Genomic DNA, 20004 nt, shown 5'->3' on the forward strand with positions numbered 1-20004 from the left:
CATGACCATCTTCACAGTAACCATGAAGTGAGTGGCAAAATTCTTACTTTGGGTGGGAATACCAAGGCAAAGAAAGGATAGGCAGGCACACTCTCTGTGTTTCTGCACAAGAGAGGGCACAATTTTTATTTTTATTTTTTTTTAGACAGGGTCTCATTCTGTCATCCAGGCTGGAGCTCAATCATGTGATCATAGCTCACTGCAGCCAATACCCCGTGAGCTCAAGCAATTCTCCTGCCTCAGCCACCCAAGTAGCTGGGACTACAGGTGTGCACTACCATGTCCAGCTAATTTTCCTTTTTTTTTTTTTGCAGAGATGGGATCTCTATTTGTTGCCCAGGCGGGCACCAAGGGATCCTCCCGCCTCAGCCTCCCAAAGTGCTGGGATTGCAGGTGTGAGCCATCATCATGCCTGGCCTCTTACTCTTTTTAAAAATTTTTCTTGGCCGGGCACGGTGGCTCATGCCTGTAATCCCAGCACTTTGGGAGGCCGAGGCAGGCGGATCACAAGGTCAGGAGATTGAGACCATCCTGGCTAACACAGTGAAACCCGTCTCTACTAAAAATACAAAAAATTAGCCGGGCGTGGTGGCAGGTGCCTGTAGCCCCAGCTACTCAGGAGGCTGAGGCAGGAGAATGGCGTGAACCTGGTAGGCGGAGCTTGCAGTGAGCTGAGATCGCGCCACTGCACTCCAGCCTGGGCGACAGAGCGAGACTCTGTCTAAAAAAAAAAAAAAAAAAATTTTTTTTCTTGTATCCCCTACAGCTTTTTCTCCTTTGATACCATGCTCCATCAATGGGTGGTATATGCAAAAGTCGTCTCCAATTTACAACAAAGCTGTATTCTCAGGACTCATTTGTGTAAAAAAATACCTCCCCAATGGAAACAATACTAAAAATATTTCTTGGGTTTTCAGTCCCTGCCAGGACACTCCACTGGCCCTAGGAACCTGTTTACCCTGTGGTGTAGCTCAAGAAGTAAAAGAATGTGAAGGAAGTTGGATTCTTATTGCAACCTTCAAGCCCGATCTCTGGGTCAGTAGCCCCAGCCTCTCTGATCTTTGATGAAGAATGGAGGTTGGAGACCAGTGTGAGGTGCCCAAGCTGTGCAGCTGATTGGCTGGGTGAAGCCTCAGACAATGAGTGGATAAGAACTCCCAGGAAAACTCCCCGGAAATTAAGGCCTCAGGGACTGGGGAGAGTCAAGCCTGGGGCCACTTGCATGGGTGCTCATGCTGTAAGGTGGCGGCAGCAGCCATTGAAAGAGATCAAAATATTTCACCCCCAAATAACCCTTCTTTGACATATTTAGAGATGGCTGTTCAGAGGTCCTGCAAACAGCCCTACAAAGCTGTCTTTTGTGGGGGAAATTTGCATCTGTAGATGTAAAGAAAATCTGGATTGATGTATTGCTGCAGCCAGGCTTTCTCTGACACCCACTCCCCGCCCCCGTGTCTGGATCTAGGAAAAATTAACTAAAAGCCTGACACCTTTAAGGTCTGAAAGAAACAGTCACCATCTATTCTCTCTAAAGGCTGTGACCTGGGAGGGTTCATCTGCATAACAAGACCACCTTTGCTAGTCAGGACTTCTCTCCCTCCCATAAATTGTGTTGCCAAGATCCGAGCCCCCATTCTTTCTGTAACCTCAAGATGGCATAAAAGCATCAAGCAATCCTCCACTGATAGCCTTGATAGGCTGCTTCTGTATCTCTACTATTGTGAACAGTGCTGTGATAAACATGTATCTTTTTCATATGATTACTTTTTCTCTGGGTAGATACCCAGTAGTGGGACTGCTAGGTCAAATGGTAGTTCTATTTTTAGTTCTTTGAGAAATCTCCATACTGTTTTCCACAGAGGTCATGTTAATTTACATTATGACCAACAGCATATAAGTGGTCCCTATATACACAATGGAATATTATTCAGCCATTAACAAGAATGCAATCATGTCTTTTGCAGCAACATGGATGGAATGGAGGCCATTGTCTTAATTGAAATGATGCAGACACAAAAAGACAAATGCCACATGTTCTCATTTATAATTGGGAACTAAATAATGTGTACACATGTACATAGAATGTAGAATAATTGACAATAAACACTTGGAAGGGTGGGAGGGTCAGAGGGTGGGAGAGTGGGAGGAAAGAGAAATTACTTAATGGGTACAATATATATTATTTTGGTGAATACCCTAAAAGCCTTTACTTCTTATGCTTTTTTTTCCTTAGGCATTTTTTCCAATTCATCAGCAGTTATGGGTCAATTGCATGTCAAAGTGTGGATGTACAAGCCTCTCAAAACTCTGCGTAGATAATGGAGATTTAAAGGCTTATAGTATAGCACATAGTACTGAAAAACAATTGAGTAGTATTGAAATACAGGTGAATGCTTATTGGCATTGCATATATCTACAATTTTAGGAGTAAATATTGGTGGCAAAAGAAAAACAACTTAAAATTGTATATCCTTGACTTAACATACCACTAAAACCATCAGAAGTTACAATTGTAAACATGATGATAGAAATCTGAAGCGTTGGTTGTCAAACTCCAAGATACTTTCATTAGGATGAAGTGCTGTCTTGTTAACATTTACCAGACCTCAAATTCCATTAACACTGACGTGGAAAGAGACTTTTTGAATCTCCTTGGCAGCAGGAACTGTCCATTTCTCTTCTTAAATTCAATAAAGTTTCTTTTCTTCTTTTTAATTTTGGAGACAGGGCCTTGCTATGTTGCCCAGGCTGGTCTCAAACACTCAGGACTCAAGTGATCCTTCAAATTCAGCCTCCCGAGTAGCTGAGACTACAAGTGCATGCCACTGTGCCCAGCAAAAATGTTTCTTTTAAGAAATAAATGAGTCGACTCCTTGGTCTGGTTTAAGGATACTTTATTATTGAACCAGTATGTACAAACTCTAACATGAAAATAATGAGTCACAGAATATCAAGACTATTTACAATACTTTTTTGTTTTTTACAAAACATTTTTACAAGATTAATTCTCTCTAAATAACATGACAGACATACACCAAAATCCAACATTTTTTATTACATACATAAATAAATATTGACTTTAAATGACCACTGTAAGGGACATGAATTCTACAGACCACTTGGATGAGAAGGTAGCAGTTTTGTTATCTGCACACTACAATATAATTAAGTAAAGGGGAAAAGTAACTTTATATAGACCTCTGTTAATCACTCCGTAAATCATATAACTTGCTAAAATATTCAGTAGAGGTAAGACAGTCATGAGAATCCTCTCCGTACCTGACACCGAGTCTGGCCATGCAAAATCACAGGTAAGAGTCAACATCTTTATATATCTGTTTATATCTTATAATAAACTTTAAAGTACATGCAACAGATATTTAACCATTGTGTTCTGCCTATAATATGAAAGTTTATATAATAAGTTTTAGAGTTATTTGCAACCATAGAAATGAGTAAACTTGAAAACCCACAGCATAAGAAAAGACATTAAATAAATAAGTCAATATCACAAATGACATTTACGGATACATAGGGCAAAATTAGTATTTGTACTTGTATGATACAGATATGAGTCAAAATTCCATCTTTTAATCAAGTTGTTTACTGGACATAAAAGACACAGTTTAGGCCTTTGAAATCAACCATAATAACTTCTTAGCTGTCCCTTAGTTTTTGGGAGTTGCTCTAGAAATTTACTGGGTTTCTTATAAAGGGCAAATTCAGTAAAGATCATTCTCTAGCAATGGTTCTCAACCAGAGGTACTGTCCCTCAAGGGGTAGCTGGCAATATCTGGAGATATTTTTGGTTGTCTCAACTTGGGGGAGGGTGCAACTGGCATCTGGTGAGGAGAAAGTGTGGATGCTACTGAAAACCTACAGTGCACAAGACAAACCCCCACAACAGAGAACTATTCAGCCCCAAAAGTCAATAGTGTTGAGGTTGAGATGAACCTCTGTATACAGTCGGCTATGTATCTAAGGTTTTCAGGACACAGATGTATTTATCTAATCTTTGAACTTCGTTTAATACACATTACAAAAAATTACCTGCCATAAACCTTATCTTCTCTACCATGTCATATTAAAACAGCGAATGACTGAAAAGAGCACATGTTGGTTTGCAAATATCATTCTATGGAGTTCCAGGTAGAAAAACAGGGTAACACGGATAAATTCATCATTAACGAGCAAATGTTGTAAATAAAAATAATGCATGTAACTGCAATGTATGTCAAATTAACCACCTGTATTTGATGACAATATTTTTGATGGGCTCAATTTTTTAAACAGTCAATACTATTACTGGATATATTTTTCTCACATTAGAGAAATGAATCTAATTTCAATAAAACATATTACAGAATTAGGCACCAAACCTATGTTTGTTAAAAAGCATAGATTTTATCCTTTATTAGAGCAATCACATTTTTAAAATTCAAAAAATTGTAACTATATTTTTGATCATTTGAATAAGACTGGAGCTTATTAAAATCCATAAGAGAAACACGTTTTTTATTAGCCCATTAATAGCATTTTTCTTCCAATAACACCAATAAAATTTAAATTCTTCATTTATATCAAAATTAGAAGCTCATAAGAGCAGCTTTAGATTTTTTTAAGGGAGATGTAAGCTTCAGAATCACCATCTGAACTAAAAATATCTGTCCAATGTCTATTACCCAGACAAAAGAAGCATAATTAAATTTTATAAAATTAAATTTATGTAATAATTTAATAATATTTTGTATCTATGTATAGACTCCCAGCATTTTTAACTATGCAACAGTACAAAAATTTGCTGGCATGAACATTTGGATTTGTTCATGACAAGTTCGTGTAAAAGATAAATGGATAGCTAATAATAAAAAATTTTAATTTTTGAAATTTTAAGAACTTGAAATTCAGATGCTGGTAATGACACCAGAATAAAAAAGAGAAGCTATCTATGGTATCCATTTATTCAAGCTTAGGGATGTTTTCAGATGAAGACTGTTTTCTATTTTTGCCACTCAAAAATTCTTAGAACCAGGTAATTTCATAACTCAATGTGATAAATCCATCCCAGCCTGTGACAGGAGCTGCAGCGAACCATTCAGAACCAACATGAACTTTCATTCTGAGGTGTCCAATTTATGTTACTTGTACAAAGCTGCAAAACATTCCTGGAATATCCACTTTTTAAATATTTTAACACACAGGAAATGGGCTGCAATATCTATTGTCAGGTATCCATGTTTATAAATGTGTTTCCTAAAGACATGCATCAACATCAGAAAAGTTATTTTCTCTGCATTTTAATTTGCATCTGCCTTTAGACACTGCAGTGAGGCCCCGTGGAGTACAGTGACTTCTGAGTTCTCCACTCTTCCCAGGAATGGCCAGGCATCTGCATGAATTCAGGAAACAGTAAAACAACAAGAAGCAAGTACCATTGTCAAAACTTAAGGATAATGTTACTGATTTTCTTCCTGTTTTACTTGGGTAGGTAAAGACATGTGGACACCTTTCTTTTACAGTGTTTTATTTTGATAAATTGCTCTGTTCTCAGAATCAGCATTGATGGGGAAAATGTACTATCCTTATGACCTTTAAAAGAGCTGTATCTTTACTCACCATTGGTGAGCTATGAAAACGATTTCTCCAGGGATTCATGCTCAAGGTATATGCATGTATATGCATGTGTCTCTGTGTCTATATATGTATATGTGCATATATTTGCATATATACACACATGCATTTATAATTACCTAGACATGCATATCTATGCACATTTCAAACCATGTATGTGAGTATTCCTTCAAGAAAAAAACAGTATTAAACATCTCTTCGTTTTAGGTTGTTACAATATACACTGCAACACTCTATATTGATAACACGTTTTGACTTAAGTTCATGCTACAAGGCACTAATTTGTAGCATAAAAATTTTCCAAAAAGTAAGATATACTAGATTTGAAAGCATATGGGTTAATTAAATGCAAATAACTGTCCTTCTCTATCAATCAAAGGTCTTTTTAAAACATTACCAATAATATTCTAGCATATGAAGACCTTTCTTTGATTAAGAAAAGGCAAATCTCTGCAAAAATTTAAACATGCTCAATAGTTGGGATTTTTTCATTTGAAGCAAGAAGTTTTGTGAATTTTCAGTTGGTGAAACAAAAGTGCACCAAAAGCTATTATCTGCATTGAGGAAAATAAGGGAAAATATAAATAAGATAACATATCAGGAAAATCTCTCACATAATAGGATCAAATATTAAAAGGCATCCCCAAGAAATAGTTTTCATTTCTCCAAGGTAAAATCTGATTAGCAGCTTATTTCATTGAGTTCCTCTGGCTTGGGTGTCTTTTGTAAATCATAATTTATAGAGGGAACTTTGATTTACCTTTGCATAAAGAGCAGCATAAGGTACTTAAAGTAGGAGCATTTTTAGATTTAAATTCGCTGGTATATTTTAGATTACACATTTTCATTTAAAAATCACCTAGGATAAAAATGATCTTAGGAAAGATTCGAATAAACAAAGCTGTATAATCTTAGTTGATTTTTCATATCGAATCAATAATTTAGTCAAAAATATATTTTATTGATTAGATTTATGCTTAGTGTTAAGTGTGAATTGTGTATTTGTTACTCTCCTTTTTGGGGTGGAGTTTGGTGCTCCAAATTCAGGGAAAACTGAGTTCTGTTGTAATTCAATAGAAATGAGCGACACCATACAAGAAAACAAAATTTAGCGTTAAACAGGCCTATTCTTCATTTTCTCCATGCTTGTAGGGAACTGGTGTCTGTCTTCACCAATCTACTGTTTCTCACTTGTCTCCAGATGCATCCGTGATTGACAGAAGTTCTTCCTGCACTAAAGTCACATACGAGAGTCCAGGCCTCTGAGCAGTTCCCACTGCCTCTGGAAGTGTGCATGTCTCGTGGCCGAAGTTCAACAAGTTGACACATCTGTGCAATTTCAAAAAATCTTTTTGAACAGTTTAGTATCTTCCTGGAGAAGGCTTGTAATGATGTGGATGACGATGCTTAAGATGAGATCCTAAAAAGTGACAAAATATGTCAGTCACATCCATTTATATGTATGAAATAAATGATAGAATTACTTTCATTTGTAGAAAAAGCACGAGACCCTGGCAAATGTTCCTTCCTATGACCATGTCTTTCCTACTCTGAATCTGAATGTACAACCACACTCTTTCTCTCCTTTTCCTGTTTTTCTCCTCCTCTTTGATATCTTCCCAAACCATAAAATAACAAGAAAAAGAAGACAAGCTCCTTTCCTTAAGCTCACACTTATCCAATCAAACCATAATCCTTTTTTATTTGCTCAAAGCAGTTTAAAAATTATCAAATACTTCTGTTAAATGGAATTTCTATGAAGGAATATCAGAAAAGCATTTATCCGACAAAAATTTTAGAGGCTATCAAGCTCTCCCATTGTGATAGTTTTTGTTTTTCTTCAAATTATAAGCATACCAAGTTATCAATTATAAGCATACCAATCTATCATTTAAAAAAATCAGAGTTAAAACTTTGACTAATTCTCAATGTTTTATCCACACACTAATCATCAGATACTTTTTTTTTAAATTTAAGCTAGAAACTAAAGTAAACGAAGTACATAATTTAAAAATCAGCAAGAGGCTGTTTTGAAAATCTAGGTGACAATTTTCTTTTTAAATTTTACTTGATTTAGCAATAAATGAAGTAGGTGGACTTGGGTCATATCATGAAGAAAATTCATGACATTTATTACAGTAATATCTATGTAACAAGAACATAAGTTCCTTAGTAAAATATTATTTCCTATATTGTGATATATGAAAATCTTGATTTAAAAATCTTTCAGATTGGTATGAGACTACAGATTTTTTCCCATATGTATTTATGGTTTAAAAGAGAAGGAAAAAAGCATGCATTATATAGGGGAAAATGCAAGGAAGGAAATAAAAACAAAGGAAAGATAGAGGAAAGAAGAAAAGAAGAGAGGGAAGGAAGGAGGGAGGGAGAGAGGATGGAGAAAGGAAACAAGGAAGGAGTAAAGAAAGGGAGAAAAGCGGGGAAGAGGAAGGGAGGGAGAAAAAGAACAATTAAGCATCAACTATGCAATGTATGCTACAGGTGCCTGGAATAGAATCTAGTAAGTCGGTACAAACAGGGAGAAAGAATCTCAGATGATGACAATTTCCCTAACTCATAGAAACCTGTAATAGTGTATTTATTTGTTTTCATTTTCCAGCAAGATTTTTCTCTATGTCCACAAGACCTGACAGGATGGCTTAATGCGCTGGCACCCCACTCACTGTGCGCTGAAGAGGGTGGGAGCTCCGGCGTCCGGAACGTCTTGATGGTGGCCGGCCCCTCCCCTCCTGGGGTCAGCACTTGCACTTCCAGTCGGTAAAGAGTAGATGGTCTCAGATTGGGCACTGTTAGGACATAGTGATCCTGAGGGGACAACATAAAAGAGGATGCTCACCGACAACCTTTCAGAGACAACGCGCAATGCACAGAGAGCCTAGAACAGTTTTTCCCCCACTGGAGAATATCATACACAGGCAAGTTTGGTTGCTTTGTAAAGGCACAGTTTAATTGATAGGCTATTTCTCATCTGTGGGGGTTCTCTGCCATATGGTTTCTTAGCACCTCACTCAATTCTTGGCAGCCTAAGGCACTTGGCAGAGTTAAAATATGCTGAGGTGCCAGGTCTCAGGGCTCGCTCCTGGGATTTTTTTTTTTTTTTTTAAATTCCTGAACATAAGACTTTCCCATGGTTTAAAGTCTTCAGCTGCACATCTTGTGATGTGAACTCTTGATAATCCAAATTTCACTGAATGAGCCAACTGTTTTTCTTAAAACACAGTATCTGTCCATGCCTATAACTGAAAATGTTTATTTTTATGCCAACACATTCTTCTCAAAACTCAATAAAACCTAGTACATTTATAGGATAACTACTCTCTAATTCCATGGAATTTTTCCTTCTGAGATTTAAGTTGTTTCTTTCCCTCTCTTCCCCCCTTTTTGGATTTTGTAACGGTAGTTGGCTATTCTAAGGGCATTTTCAGAGAGGGTAAAATCCCACACATGATTTTTTTTTTTTTTTTTTTTTTTTTTTTTTTTTTTTTTTGTGAAGCCAAGGAATTAAGTGGCCTGGAAGACAGGCCAACTCATTACAGCCTCGGGCCAAATTTGAAGTTGGGGGGAAGACAGACAAACAACAAGCTTCTTTTAGCTATTCCTGCCCTCCCCAATTCAACACTTCAAACAGGGCATGTCCGCTTGGAACAGAGAGACATGAGGTTAACAAAGATAGAAGAAAATGGCTCAATCACTTATATACAAGATAGGGTAAGGTCTTTTCATGAGTTGGCTCTAGCCATCAAACTTTATCTAGGTGGCAGCTTATGCTACTTCTTAGCTATGCAGTCACATTTGTGATGTATTGATGCTTGCAAAAGATACACTCAGAAGAAGAAAATGCAAAAATAAGACTCAATAGTACAGCACACAGAATGACAGAGGTAGCCACCTCTGAAGGTCAGTAAAAAGGAGCAGTAGATACCAATGACACGGATATAGTACAAGAGGTGGGACCTACGGAAGGCAGGATCTGGGACTGTGAAATAATGCTGTTGGGTAGGCTGTTCTGTCTGCTTTCCGTAGTGACCTCAGCCCAAGTCACTTGAAACCCAGTCATGGGCTGATAGAGATTGGCCTTGGCCATCTTCCAAGAAAAGTGACCGGTGATGTTCACATCCTGGACGATGAATGAAGCAGAAAGGTTCTCAGGCTTAGCTAGCACCTTAGAAAGAACATGACCTGCAGCAATGCAAGAAGGAAAACCAGGATTAGGCGACTGGAGAGGGTGTGCCCAAGGGATCCATTGTAGGAATTTTCAGCGGCCCGTCTATGGGATGATATTAATAGAAGCAACGTGACCTCGTTCTTTAAACATGGGTTCAGGCAATCACCCCTTTGACATATGGGGATAGGTTGAGTAGGAATCTCCTCACTCCGACTTTGTACTAAATGCTTCTTCCAGTCTTTTGGGGATCATTTTTAGAATGCTCTTTTGAGGATGGAAGCAGGAGAGCAGTTTAGACCCTGGCAAGACTTAACTATTTCTTAAAGAATAGCGTTGACTGCAGTGAGAAGGTAAATATTAAAGCTGTTAGACGAGTTATTAAATCCAAGGCTTTTTTTTTTTTTTTTTTTTTTTAGAGGCAGGATCTTGCTATGTTGCCCATTGCTGGTCTGGAACTCCAGGGCTCAAGTGATTCTCCCATCTCAGCCTCTCAAAGTACTGGGATTTCAGGCATGAGCCACCATGCCTGGCCAAATCCAGGGCATTTAAAAGAGTTTTTCCCACTGCAAGACAGGGACATTGGCAAGGAGATGGGATGGAAGGTACAGATGTGAGGTTTGCTAGGTTGGCATGGAAAGTGTGTGAGTATAACCCACACAGCAAAGGGGTGGGAAAACAATGAAATAATTATATCAAGCTTTCCCAAAACACAAGTGGTATCTAGATGTTTGCCTTCATTTCCAAAGGGATAACATTACTATCAAAGGACATCTTTCCAAGCCTGTTAGGCTTTAAAGTAACACATTCATTCCTACATATCTTCCCTCCACATTGGGCCATCATAACACAACTTAGAAAGAGAGGCACTTTTGGTTTTTACGGTCTTTTGAAACGCAATTTGGCAAGGTTTGCAAAGTGCTGCTGACACCTGAGACCTAGATGTAGAAGGTCCTTCAGGTGAAGACGTACCTGCTTCGCCAGAGCAGCCAACAGGCTTGTGGCTCTTCCCCTTAAGAGCAGAGCATGGTGGAGTAGTGAAGAAAACAGCTTCTGCCTTGGAGTGACTTTTTGGCCGTATTGGTTGGACAGTCACCTTATACTTGCAGGAAAATGACAGATCTTGAAGAATTATATAATTTTCCTAGAGCAAGAGAAAGAGAATTATGCTAGCAATAAATCTCATTAGGGATTAAAAAACACTGGCAAGAATTGAAATCATATTCCATCCAACAAGGATGTTTTCCCATACAGTGTGTGCAATATGGCTTTTATAAAAAGTACAAAGCACATACTGTCCACATTTTGATTAATGACAATTGTGAAACACTCCCATGGCTGCGGGATATGCCTTCTAGAATTAAACAGTATCATAATAATTCCTCATCAAAGCAGACTACTTCTAAGGTCACAATAAGCATTTTTGAGTTGGTAGCAGTGCAGGTAGTGGTGTAAAGCTGTAAATACAAATCTACCTTTTTTCAGTTAAAAAAAAACTAATGCAGGCTTCTCTGAAACATAGAATTAGTTTATATGTAAGTTTTCCTGTTAAAAAATGATGATATTCTTTAGCAATGTAATTTTTCCCTTTTTTGGAGTGCTGTTACTGTTTTCTGCCATAATGTTGTGATTAAACATAAATAAAAGAAAGAGGCTAAATGGCAAGGAGTCAGGGGCTAAGAATATAACTTTATGATAATGTCAAAAGATGACATTTCCTGTGATAACAGGTGTGTATCTCTGTTTCTTTCATATTTGGCTAAGTGGCACTTATCCATTCTGTTTTGTATTTACCAATTCTTAATGTATATGTATAAAAGTGCAGATGGATAGCTGGGCATGGTGACTCGTGTCACAGTCCTAGCTACTTGAGAGGCTGAGGTGGGAGGATCGCTTTAACTCAGGAGTTTGTGACCAGCTTGGACAACATAGTGAGACTCCATGGTTTGTGTGTGTGTGTGTGTGTGTGTGTGTGTTTAATTATTTTAAGAGAGAAAAAAAGTACAGATGGAATATCTCTGGTACTCATTGGATGATGGGTAGGGGATCTTGCTAGAAAGCAGCAGGGATGACGGGAAAAACATGAGACAAGAATTAAAATCAAAACTGAGGCTTGAGTGATTTACTTAAGTGAGGAGTGGAAGTGGCTGCAGGTGACAGAGCACTGAATGCTCAAAAGAGACCCGGAGTGACCTCCAGGTGTGCTGGCCCTTCATCCAGATGGTGACAGGAGATGGGGTGCACCCAACTCTGCAGCCAGTTAGCACAAACAGTGAATAGGAAACAAATCAATCTGGACAACGCAAGCCCAAGCCAAGGCCGCCATGTCTCTTTGGGAGTCTGAATTGCATTTCTTTGGAAATAAATCTGCTCTTTATATGGGACTGTATTGGAATCCAAAGTTAGCTATTAAGGATCCTGTTTCACAGATATTTCAAGATTGCTTTCATGTTGCATAGGAGGCAGACATCTGCAGCAGTAAGTGAATTAGTGGATGCTCCATTGTAGCATAAAAACAAATTATAATAATTGGATCTAAAGGTTTAAAACTAAATACAGAGAAGTTCTAAGCCCCTAGAAGGATAATTTTTCAGGAGTTTGATTTTTATTTCTACTGGATACATTACATCTGCTCAGCAAATAGTTGTTACCACTTTCAGAGTTCCTAAAGATGATAAGCCTAGGATTGGGGAATTGCACTGACATAAGCCCAGTTCTGTGGGGTTCTGAGGCACACATATACAAGTAAAACAAAAACCTCACCTCTCTTCCCACAAAAATATTAATAATTCCCACTTCTGTTTATTTCTTTCTCCGCTTTTCAAATCGACTTCCCTATTTAGAATGTCTGTTTAATTATTTGACTGAAGGTCACAAACATTGGAGCTAATTTAAGGATAAATAAAAGGAGAAACTTTGGTGAACATGAGACAAATCAAATCCAGTAAAAAAGAAAAAGAAGCTGTGTATTTTTGAAAATCCAGTGACTTTTTTTTATCTCACTCTCTTAAAATTATGCCAGCAGGTATGGTTCTTAAAATATTGTGCTTGCTTTAGAAAATGTTCAAAACAAAAATATTCTAGTTACATATCACAAACCAAAACATTCTATGTTTGGGGCCATGTTTTTGGATTTTTTAAACTGTCCTGAGGTATCACATATAAATTGCCATAAGTATAAGTGTATTATACACTGTATAGTACAATGACCTCTTAAATATTTTGTGTTGGTTTGTTGATTCTAATCTATAATGTATGTATTAACCCCAAAATATTTGGAATAACATTTTGAGCAATATTGACAGAGTTGCTATCCTCAGAGAGTTTAATGTTCTCTTAAAGTTAAAAGTCAAAATATTGGTGCATGCTATACAGGACAGGGAGATTATTTCACTAACTGAGCGGATGGCCGTTAGGGATATGGTGCTAAATGATAGAGTCACATAGAAATTCACTTGTACAATTACACCTTTAGATCACGGTGACATGTCAAAATTCAGAAAATAATTAAAAGGTTTTGTCCAGTTAAGATGAAGTACACAGGTAATCAGACATATTTCCCCCTGAAATATGGGAGTTCTTTAAGAACTGTGTCTTTAGTCTCTGCACTTTAGGTTTTGCTCCATGTTGATAACAGAGTAAGCTCCCAGTGCAATGGTGTGAATGGATAAAAGAATGAATGAATGTAATGACCATTCTGTTTTCCGCTTCCATCAAGTCATTACTCACTAGCTGATTTGTGAGAATGAGTTATCTGTTTGACCTGTCTAGTTTGTACATCCTCCTGTCCATGTTCACAGATCAAGTTGGCCTAGAGATCATGTCCTTACGTGGGTCATGCCAGATGATGCCTCTGATCCGGTTGTTCTGTTGTGGGCACACGCTTCAGGAAACCACCGCACATGATATTGGTTGACAGTAGGATCTATAATGCCAAAACACACAAACAAAAATAATAGGCTGGATGTTACATTCCATGTAGCCTGGGGTTCTTGAACTTGAGAAAAGGAGAGGAAATGAAACTCTACAGGTGACCAATAAATGCACAGGTGAGCCAAAGGAGGTGAGATTCTCATTACTTAATAATTATAATAATTAATAATTCTGAATACTTAATCATTAAGAACAAAGTAAGGGAAAAAAGTAATATACTGCCAAGGGAAAACCTGTGTTGAAGTGCAAGTACTAAGTAGAAAAAAAAAATTAGTAAAGTCATAGCAAAATGATTCCAAAGATGTCTTGAGAATAACCTAGCCATGGTTTTTACAGTAAGCAAAGCCCTACAATGAAAGGTAACACCTAGCAACAGCTCTCGTAATTCCTGTTGTAAAAGAGAATCATCAGAAGTTTCTCAATCCTACATTTTTTTTATAAAGATGAGATACTGTTGAATCCACACAAGAACAAAAACATTGCCTTCACACTTGCAGACTTGGCTATCCACGTTTATTTCCTGTTACGTATTGCCATAAAGAAGTTCTTTTGTCAAAAGGATAGGGACGTATGCTTCCCACTCTCCCTTAACCAAGTGCATGGTGGCATTTCTGTATGGCTGATCCCTACTGAAATATGACTTGGTGTTCTCAAACACAGGCCAAAAGACTGACCCTTTGAACATGCTTATTCCCAGGGCAAGAGGCATATTTTCTGTACATTTCTTTACTTTGGACAATAAAGTGGGGGGGAAAAAAGAGAAAATAATGGCAAGCAACTCAATGAGTGTGGGAAAGCAGACCTTGACAGTCTTGGGTTTATTATTCACCCCAGTGTGTCCGAGGGGTGTGAAATGGCACCAAACAGCACCATTTTGCAGGTGATTTAACATCTTGTCCCCCAACATCATGCCAAGTGCTTGATGGGGGTTTTCAGAGGAGAAAACTCTTTGATGAAATTGGGTTGATCTAGTGGGAACTTCACTTTGAGCACTTTGGAACCAGAAAAGAAGAACTTTAAATCCGAGAAAGCAAACAGATATAAAAGTGGGCACTCCGGGCATTTAGTTAAAAGAGAAATCACGTACTAGAGGTTTTAATTTTTACATAGCAGACATCAAGCGTTTATTTTTTTAAAAAAGAATTATAGGCTATGCACAAGGCTGAAGTCAATCACTGAGTGTGTTCATGTTCTTCCATTCAACAGCAGTGAAATAATCACACAGGAGTGGCTGCTGCCCTCCTGAACTTTACATAGTAATGGGGCCAATAATAACAGAGAATAAATACAATGCACAGATAAGATAGATACTATGTTAGAAGGTAATAAGTCTACATATAAATACAGAAGGTGGCTGGGCACGGGGGCTCACGCCTGTAATCCCAGCACTTTGGGAGGCCGAGGCAGGCAGATCACGAGGTCAGGAGTTCGAGACCAGCCTGGCCAACATGGTGAAACCCCCTCTCTACTAAAAATACAAAAATTAGCCGGGCGTGGTGGCAGGCGCCTATAATCCCAGCTACTCGGGAGGCTGAGGCCAAAGAATCTCTTGAAACTGGAAGGTGGATGTTTCAGTGAGCCGAGATCACGCCACTGCACTCCAGCCTGGGCAACAAGAGCGAAACTCCGTCCCCCACCCACCCCCCCGGAAAAAACAAAACAAAACAAAACAGAAGGTAAGGGCAGTAGGATGGATTGACAAAAAGTGCTGATTTTATATAAGGCGACTGGCGTGTGTTCAATTCTGAGTCAGGACTTGAAGAAGGTGTAGCAGTGGGTAGTGGCACTGCAGAGACCTGTGGGAGGGCGTTCTCAACCAGCCCTGTCCAACAGAACTGGCAGTTGTGATGGAAATGTTCTGTCTGTGGTAAACAATAGTCACCTGTGCCTATAAAGCACTTCACATGTCCTCTGTTTAACAGAGGAATTAAATTCTTTATTCTGTTTCATTTTAATTAATTTAAATTTAAACAGCTGCAGATGGCCATGGTTACAATATTGGGCAGCTTAAAAGCTCTACCAGCAGGGAATACACAGCACATGTCAAAGTGCTGACATGAGAACAGAGCATGACGGATGACTGAGGGTCTTTGGTGAAGAGCAGTCAGGGGACTTGGGGTGGCTACATTACAGCAATATGAGGAGGCTTGGCTGCCCTGGGGATCCTCCGTATCTTAAAAATCCTTTACATATTTTACAATGCAATTATATTTTCATAGGAGGCAGCATCAAGAGTGACACATGGGGCACTCCTTTTGGGTTCCCTCCCTTTTGTTAGCCCTAAATCTCGCCATGTCTGGGTTCACTGCACTTTCATCTTCTCTCTGTGTCACCTCCATGAATCACTTCGTTGATTCCCATGGTTTGAAAAATTTTTCTGCTGACAGCTCCCAAATGTCTACTTCCACCTGAGCTAGTCCCTTCAAGAGCTGATGCTCCCTCCTTCCTCTCCCATGTGGAGGCTTTCCAAACTCCACTTTGCTGTAGCTACCATGTTGATTTCTGCACCTCAACTGCTCCTTGCATTCACGCTTTTCTTTCTGGCTGTAGGATGCAGAATTTTGACCCTACACATGACCTTCGAGGAAGGTGGGCTTCAGCAAGCAACTCCAGCAGCCTCAGTGAGCCTCATTCCCTTTATCTGAGAATAAGGATACTAATTCAGCCAATGCAATAGGTTTGGTGTGAGTTTTCAATCAGTTCATGTACTGGTTTTCTACAGCTGCTGTGACAAATTACCATGAGTGTAGTTGCTTAAAACAATATAAATGTCGTCTCTTCTGGAGGTCTGAAATGGGTGTCACTGGTCTAAAATCAAGGCAGGCCTGTACTCCTTTCTGGAAGCTCCAGGGAAGAATGTGTTTTCATGACTTTTCAGGTTTCTAGAGGCTTCTGGCATTCTTTGGCTGGTGGTGCCCTTCCACCAGCTTCAAAGTCAACAACACTGGGCTGAGTCCTTCGCACCATGCCATCTCTCTGATTCTTGCACTCTGCTTCCCTATTCTACTTTTAAGGACTTTTGTGATTGTATTCGTTTCCACCCAAATAATTAAGGGTAATGTCCCCATCTCAAGGTTGGCTTTGAGTCATTGAATGGCTTTTCTCTGCCCTCTGAATAAAGATACTAATACTCCTTAGCCTGGCTTCCAGGTCTCCACTGCCTCTGCATATTCATCTCATGCAGAGACTCCTTTCGTTCCAAATGTTTTGTTTGATTCTGTGGTTACTTCATGAATCCCTGTCAACCCCATTTGGTTAGAGCTCCATAACTATAAAGATAATGCCTATTTGCTGTCACTGTTGCATAAACAAAGATGAGCATGGTGCCTGGCAGGTGATAAACAGACAGTAAACATTTAATGAATAAATAAGTGAACAAAGGTATACCAGTTCAAATTCACTTTTATTTCTCTACTCATTCTGGCAACAGTGAAAATAATTCCTTATAATCTAAGATATGGAAGAAAGTGTGAAAAGACATGATATTACATAAGGTAATTAAAAGCAATCTGAGAAAGTAAAATATAAATTAAATTTAGATTAAAAATGCCCTGAAAGTATTGTAAATGGCACCCCCAAATGACCAGTATGGGGACATTTATTTTTTAAAAGCAAGCCCTAACAATGCCCACACTCATTTATGTGACTTGAGCTCAATTTTAACAGATCAATTCATAGACATTTGCTTTGATGGAAGTCATTTATACAAACATCATGTCCTTAGCTTTATCTTGCCAATTACTAAAATCCTAAGAGCTTGTATTTTAGGTTATGACTGCAGGTCTCAATCTGTAACTAGAATATTAAAAATAGCATAGTTCAGGCTGGGCGTGGTGGCTCATGCCTGTAATCCCAGCACTTTGGGAGGCTTAGGTGGGTGGATTGTCTGAGGTCAGGAGCTCAAGGGCAGCCTGGCCAGCATGGTGAAACCCTGTCTCTACTAAAAATACAAAAATTAGCCAGGTATGGTGGCACATGCTTGTAATCCCAGCTACTCGGGAGGCTGAGGCAGGAGAATCACTTGAACCCGGGAAGTGGATGTTGCAGTGAGCTGAGATCGTGCCACTGCACTCCAGCCTGGGCAACAAGAGTAAAACTCTGTCTTAAAAAAATAATAATAAAATAAAATAAATAGCCAAACACTTCCTGAAGGGCTGCATGTGAAAATTCTGTGCCAAATACCCGATTAATCTGGTTCCTTAGCTTAATTCCTTCCACAAATAAATGACATTACAAATAAAGTACTTGAAAAGTATTTTTAAGTGATAAAAAATTTACTTGTAATATGCTTCAACTATGGATCAAAAATTAGATGGGTCTAATTTTCTTTTCAAATAGATGTAACTCACAGTGTCTGGCATAAATAAAGGGCTCTAAAATTTTTCATTAAATGTGAATTCCTCAGTTTGCAAAAGTCTAATGACCAAGAATGATAGGGTTATTGACATTAGAGCTCTGAGAAAGAGGCAATCCTTGGGTTCTCCAGAATAATATTGCTGTAAAAAGAATTGTAAGTCACAGCACTAGGGAAGGGGGCACACACTTAGAGAGGTGTCACAGAATGCCATTTCCATCAGGGTAGGGATTTCTGTCTGCCTCTTTGCAGTGTTTTAGCGTCGGAAATGGTGCATTGCATAGAGTAAGTGCTCAATAAAGGTTAGTTGAATGAAGTCCTCTCATGGATCAATGCCTCATACTCTATTGGTAAAAATGATTTGGTGAAACAGAACTTTCTGATGTTGTACAACTAAAATAAGAATTTTTGAGTATCACATAGGCATTTCTACTTAAAATAGAAGCATGAAGGTTTCCTCTATGTCTGAGCTAACTTTTCACATTCATGTTGTAAAAACACAAAGTTTAGAGCCAGAAAACCATCAAGATGCAGTGGCTCATGCCTTCAACCCCAGCGTTTTGGGAGGCTGAGGCTGAAGGATCACCTGAGGCCAGGAGTTTGAGACCATCCTGGGCAACACAGCAAGACCGCATCTCTACAAAAAATACACGTAAAAAAAAATTAGCTGGGCAGCCAGGCACTGTGGGTCACACCTGTAATCTCAGCACTTTGGGAGGCCGAGGTGGGTGGATCTCCTGAGGTTGGGAGTTCGAGACCAGCCTGACCAACATGGAGAAACCCCGTCTCTACTAAAAATACAAAATTAGCTGAGCGTGGTGGCGCATGCCTGTAATCCCAGCTACTTGGGAGGCTGAGACAGGAGAATCACTTGAACCCAGAAGGCAGAGGTTGCGGTGAGCCAAGATTGCGACATTGCACTCCAGCCTGGGCAACAAGAGAGAAACTCCAAAAAAAAAAAAAAGAAAGAAAAAGAAAAGAAAAGAAAATTAGCTGGGCATGGTGGTGCGTGTCTGTAGTTCCAGCTTCTCGTGAGGCTGAGGCAGGAGGATTGCTTGAGGCCAGGAGTTTCAGGATGCAGTGAGCCATGATCATGCCACTGCGCTCCAGCCTGGGTGACAGAGCAAGACCCTGTCTCTATGACAAAAAAAAAAAAAAAGAAAGGAAAGAAAGAAAGAAAGAGAGAGAGAGAGAGAAAGGAAAGGAAAGGAAAGGCAGAAAGCTTAAAACAATTGTTTATTCTATTATTACACAGTAAAAATGAACTAGTATCAACGGAATAATAAAATTACTAACAAAATTAGCTAAGTGAAATTGTTTTAAAATAATGTTTGTTCTACAAATGCAATGTTGAAAATATTTATTTTCTCCCAGAGCATTCACTATTATAACCCAACTACTATGTGTATTAAGTAAAGAAAGCTAATATTTGACGTTTAATTCATTTATCTATGAAACTACATGCTACATCCTAATAACTGAAACTGTCTCTGAAAAATTTTGAGTGAAATGAATAGATTTGGGCTTTTAGGTCCCTAACTCCAAGTCCAAAAGCAATATTTTGCCCACCATCACTTTTAGGAAATGTGACATAAGAACCCATTTCTGTTTATGATTGAGTTTTGATTAATGAACAAGATTCTTTTCTTCCCTTATTTGCCAAAAGCATTAAGTCTTTTTAGGTTTTCAACTCAGTGTGTCCACAATTGGAAATAAATTATGATTCAAAAATATTCAGCTACTTGTCAAGGAGTTTGAAACCACTTTAGATGGGTCTAGTGAGTTTCATACAGAGGAGATAATTTCTCATTTTACAAAGTCAAAAAAATCCAGAAAATCCAGCCAAAGTGTCCTTTCCCATGACAGAAACTGTGCTGATATTCACATTCCGTACAGGGCTCCT

At 38.7% G+C, this 20004-nt stretch overlaps 1 protein-coding gene across 1 annotated transcript in view; it reads right to left on the reverse strand.

The window, feature by feature from the left end:
- Positions 1 to 2877: 2877 nt before the first annotated feature.
- Positions 2878 to 20004, reverse strand: part of ANOS1 (anosmin 1) — a 204824-nt gene continuing 187697 nt past the window's right edge. The window contains exons 10-14 of the mRNA XM_003260996.2: positions 13645 to 13739; positions 10787 to 10958; positions 9611 to 9831; positions 8316 to 8457; positions 2878 to 7051 (exon numbers count right to left, since the gene is read on the reverse strand). Of these exons, the coding sequence (XP_003261044.2) occupies positions 6993 to 7051; positions 8316 to 8457; positions 9611 to 9831; positions 10787 to 10958; positions 13645 to 13739 (689 nt within the window). The 3' untranslated portion in view covers positions 2878 to 6992. The remainder of the gene's footprint in view (positions 7052 to 8315; positions 8458 to 9610; positions 9832 to 10786; positions 10959 to 13644; positions 13740 to 20004) is intronic.

The sequence above is a fragment of the Nomascus leucogenys genome, chromosome X, assembly GCF_006542625.1.
Source record: "Nomascus leucogenys isolate Asia chromosome X, Asia_NLE_v1, whole genome shotgun sequence".
NCBI lineage: Eukaryota > Metazoa > Chordata > Mammalia > Primates > Hylobatidae > Nomascus > Nomascus leucogenys.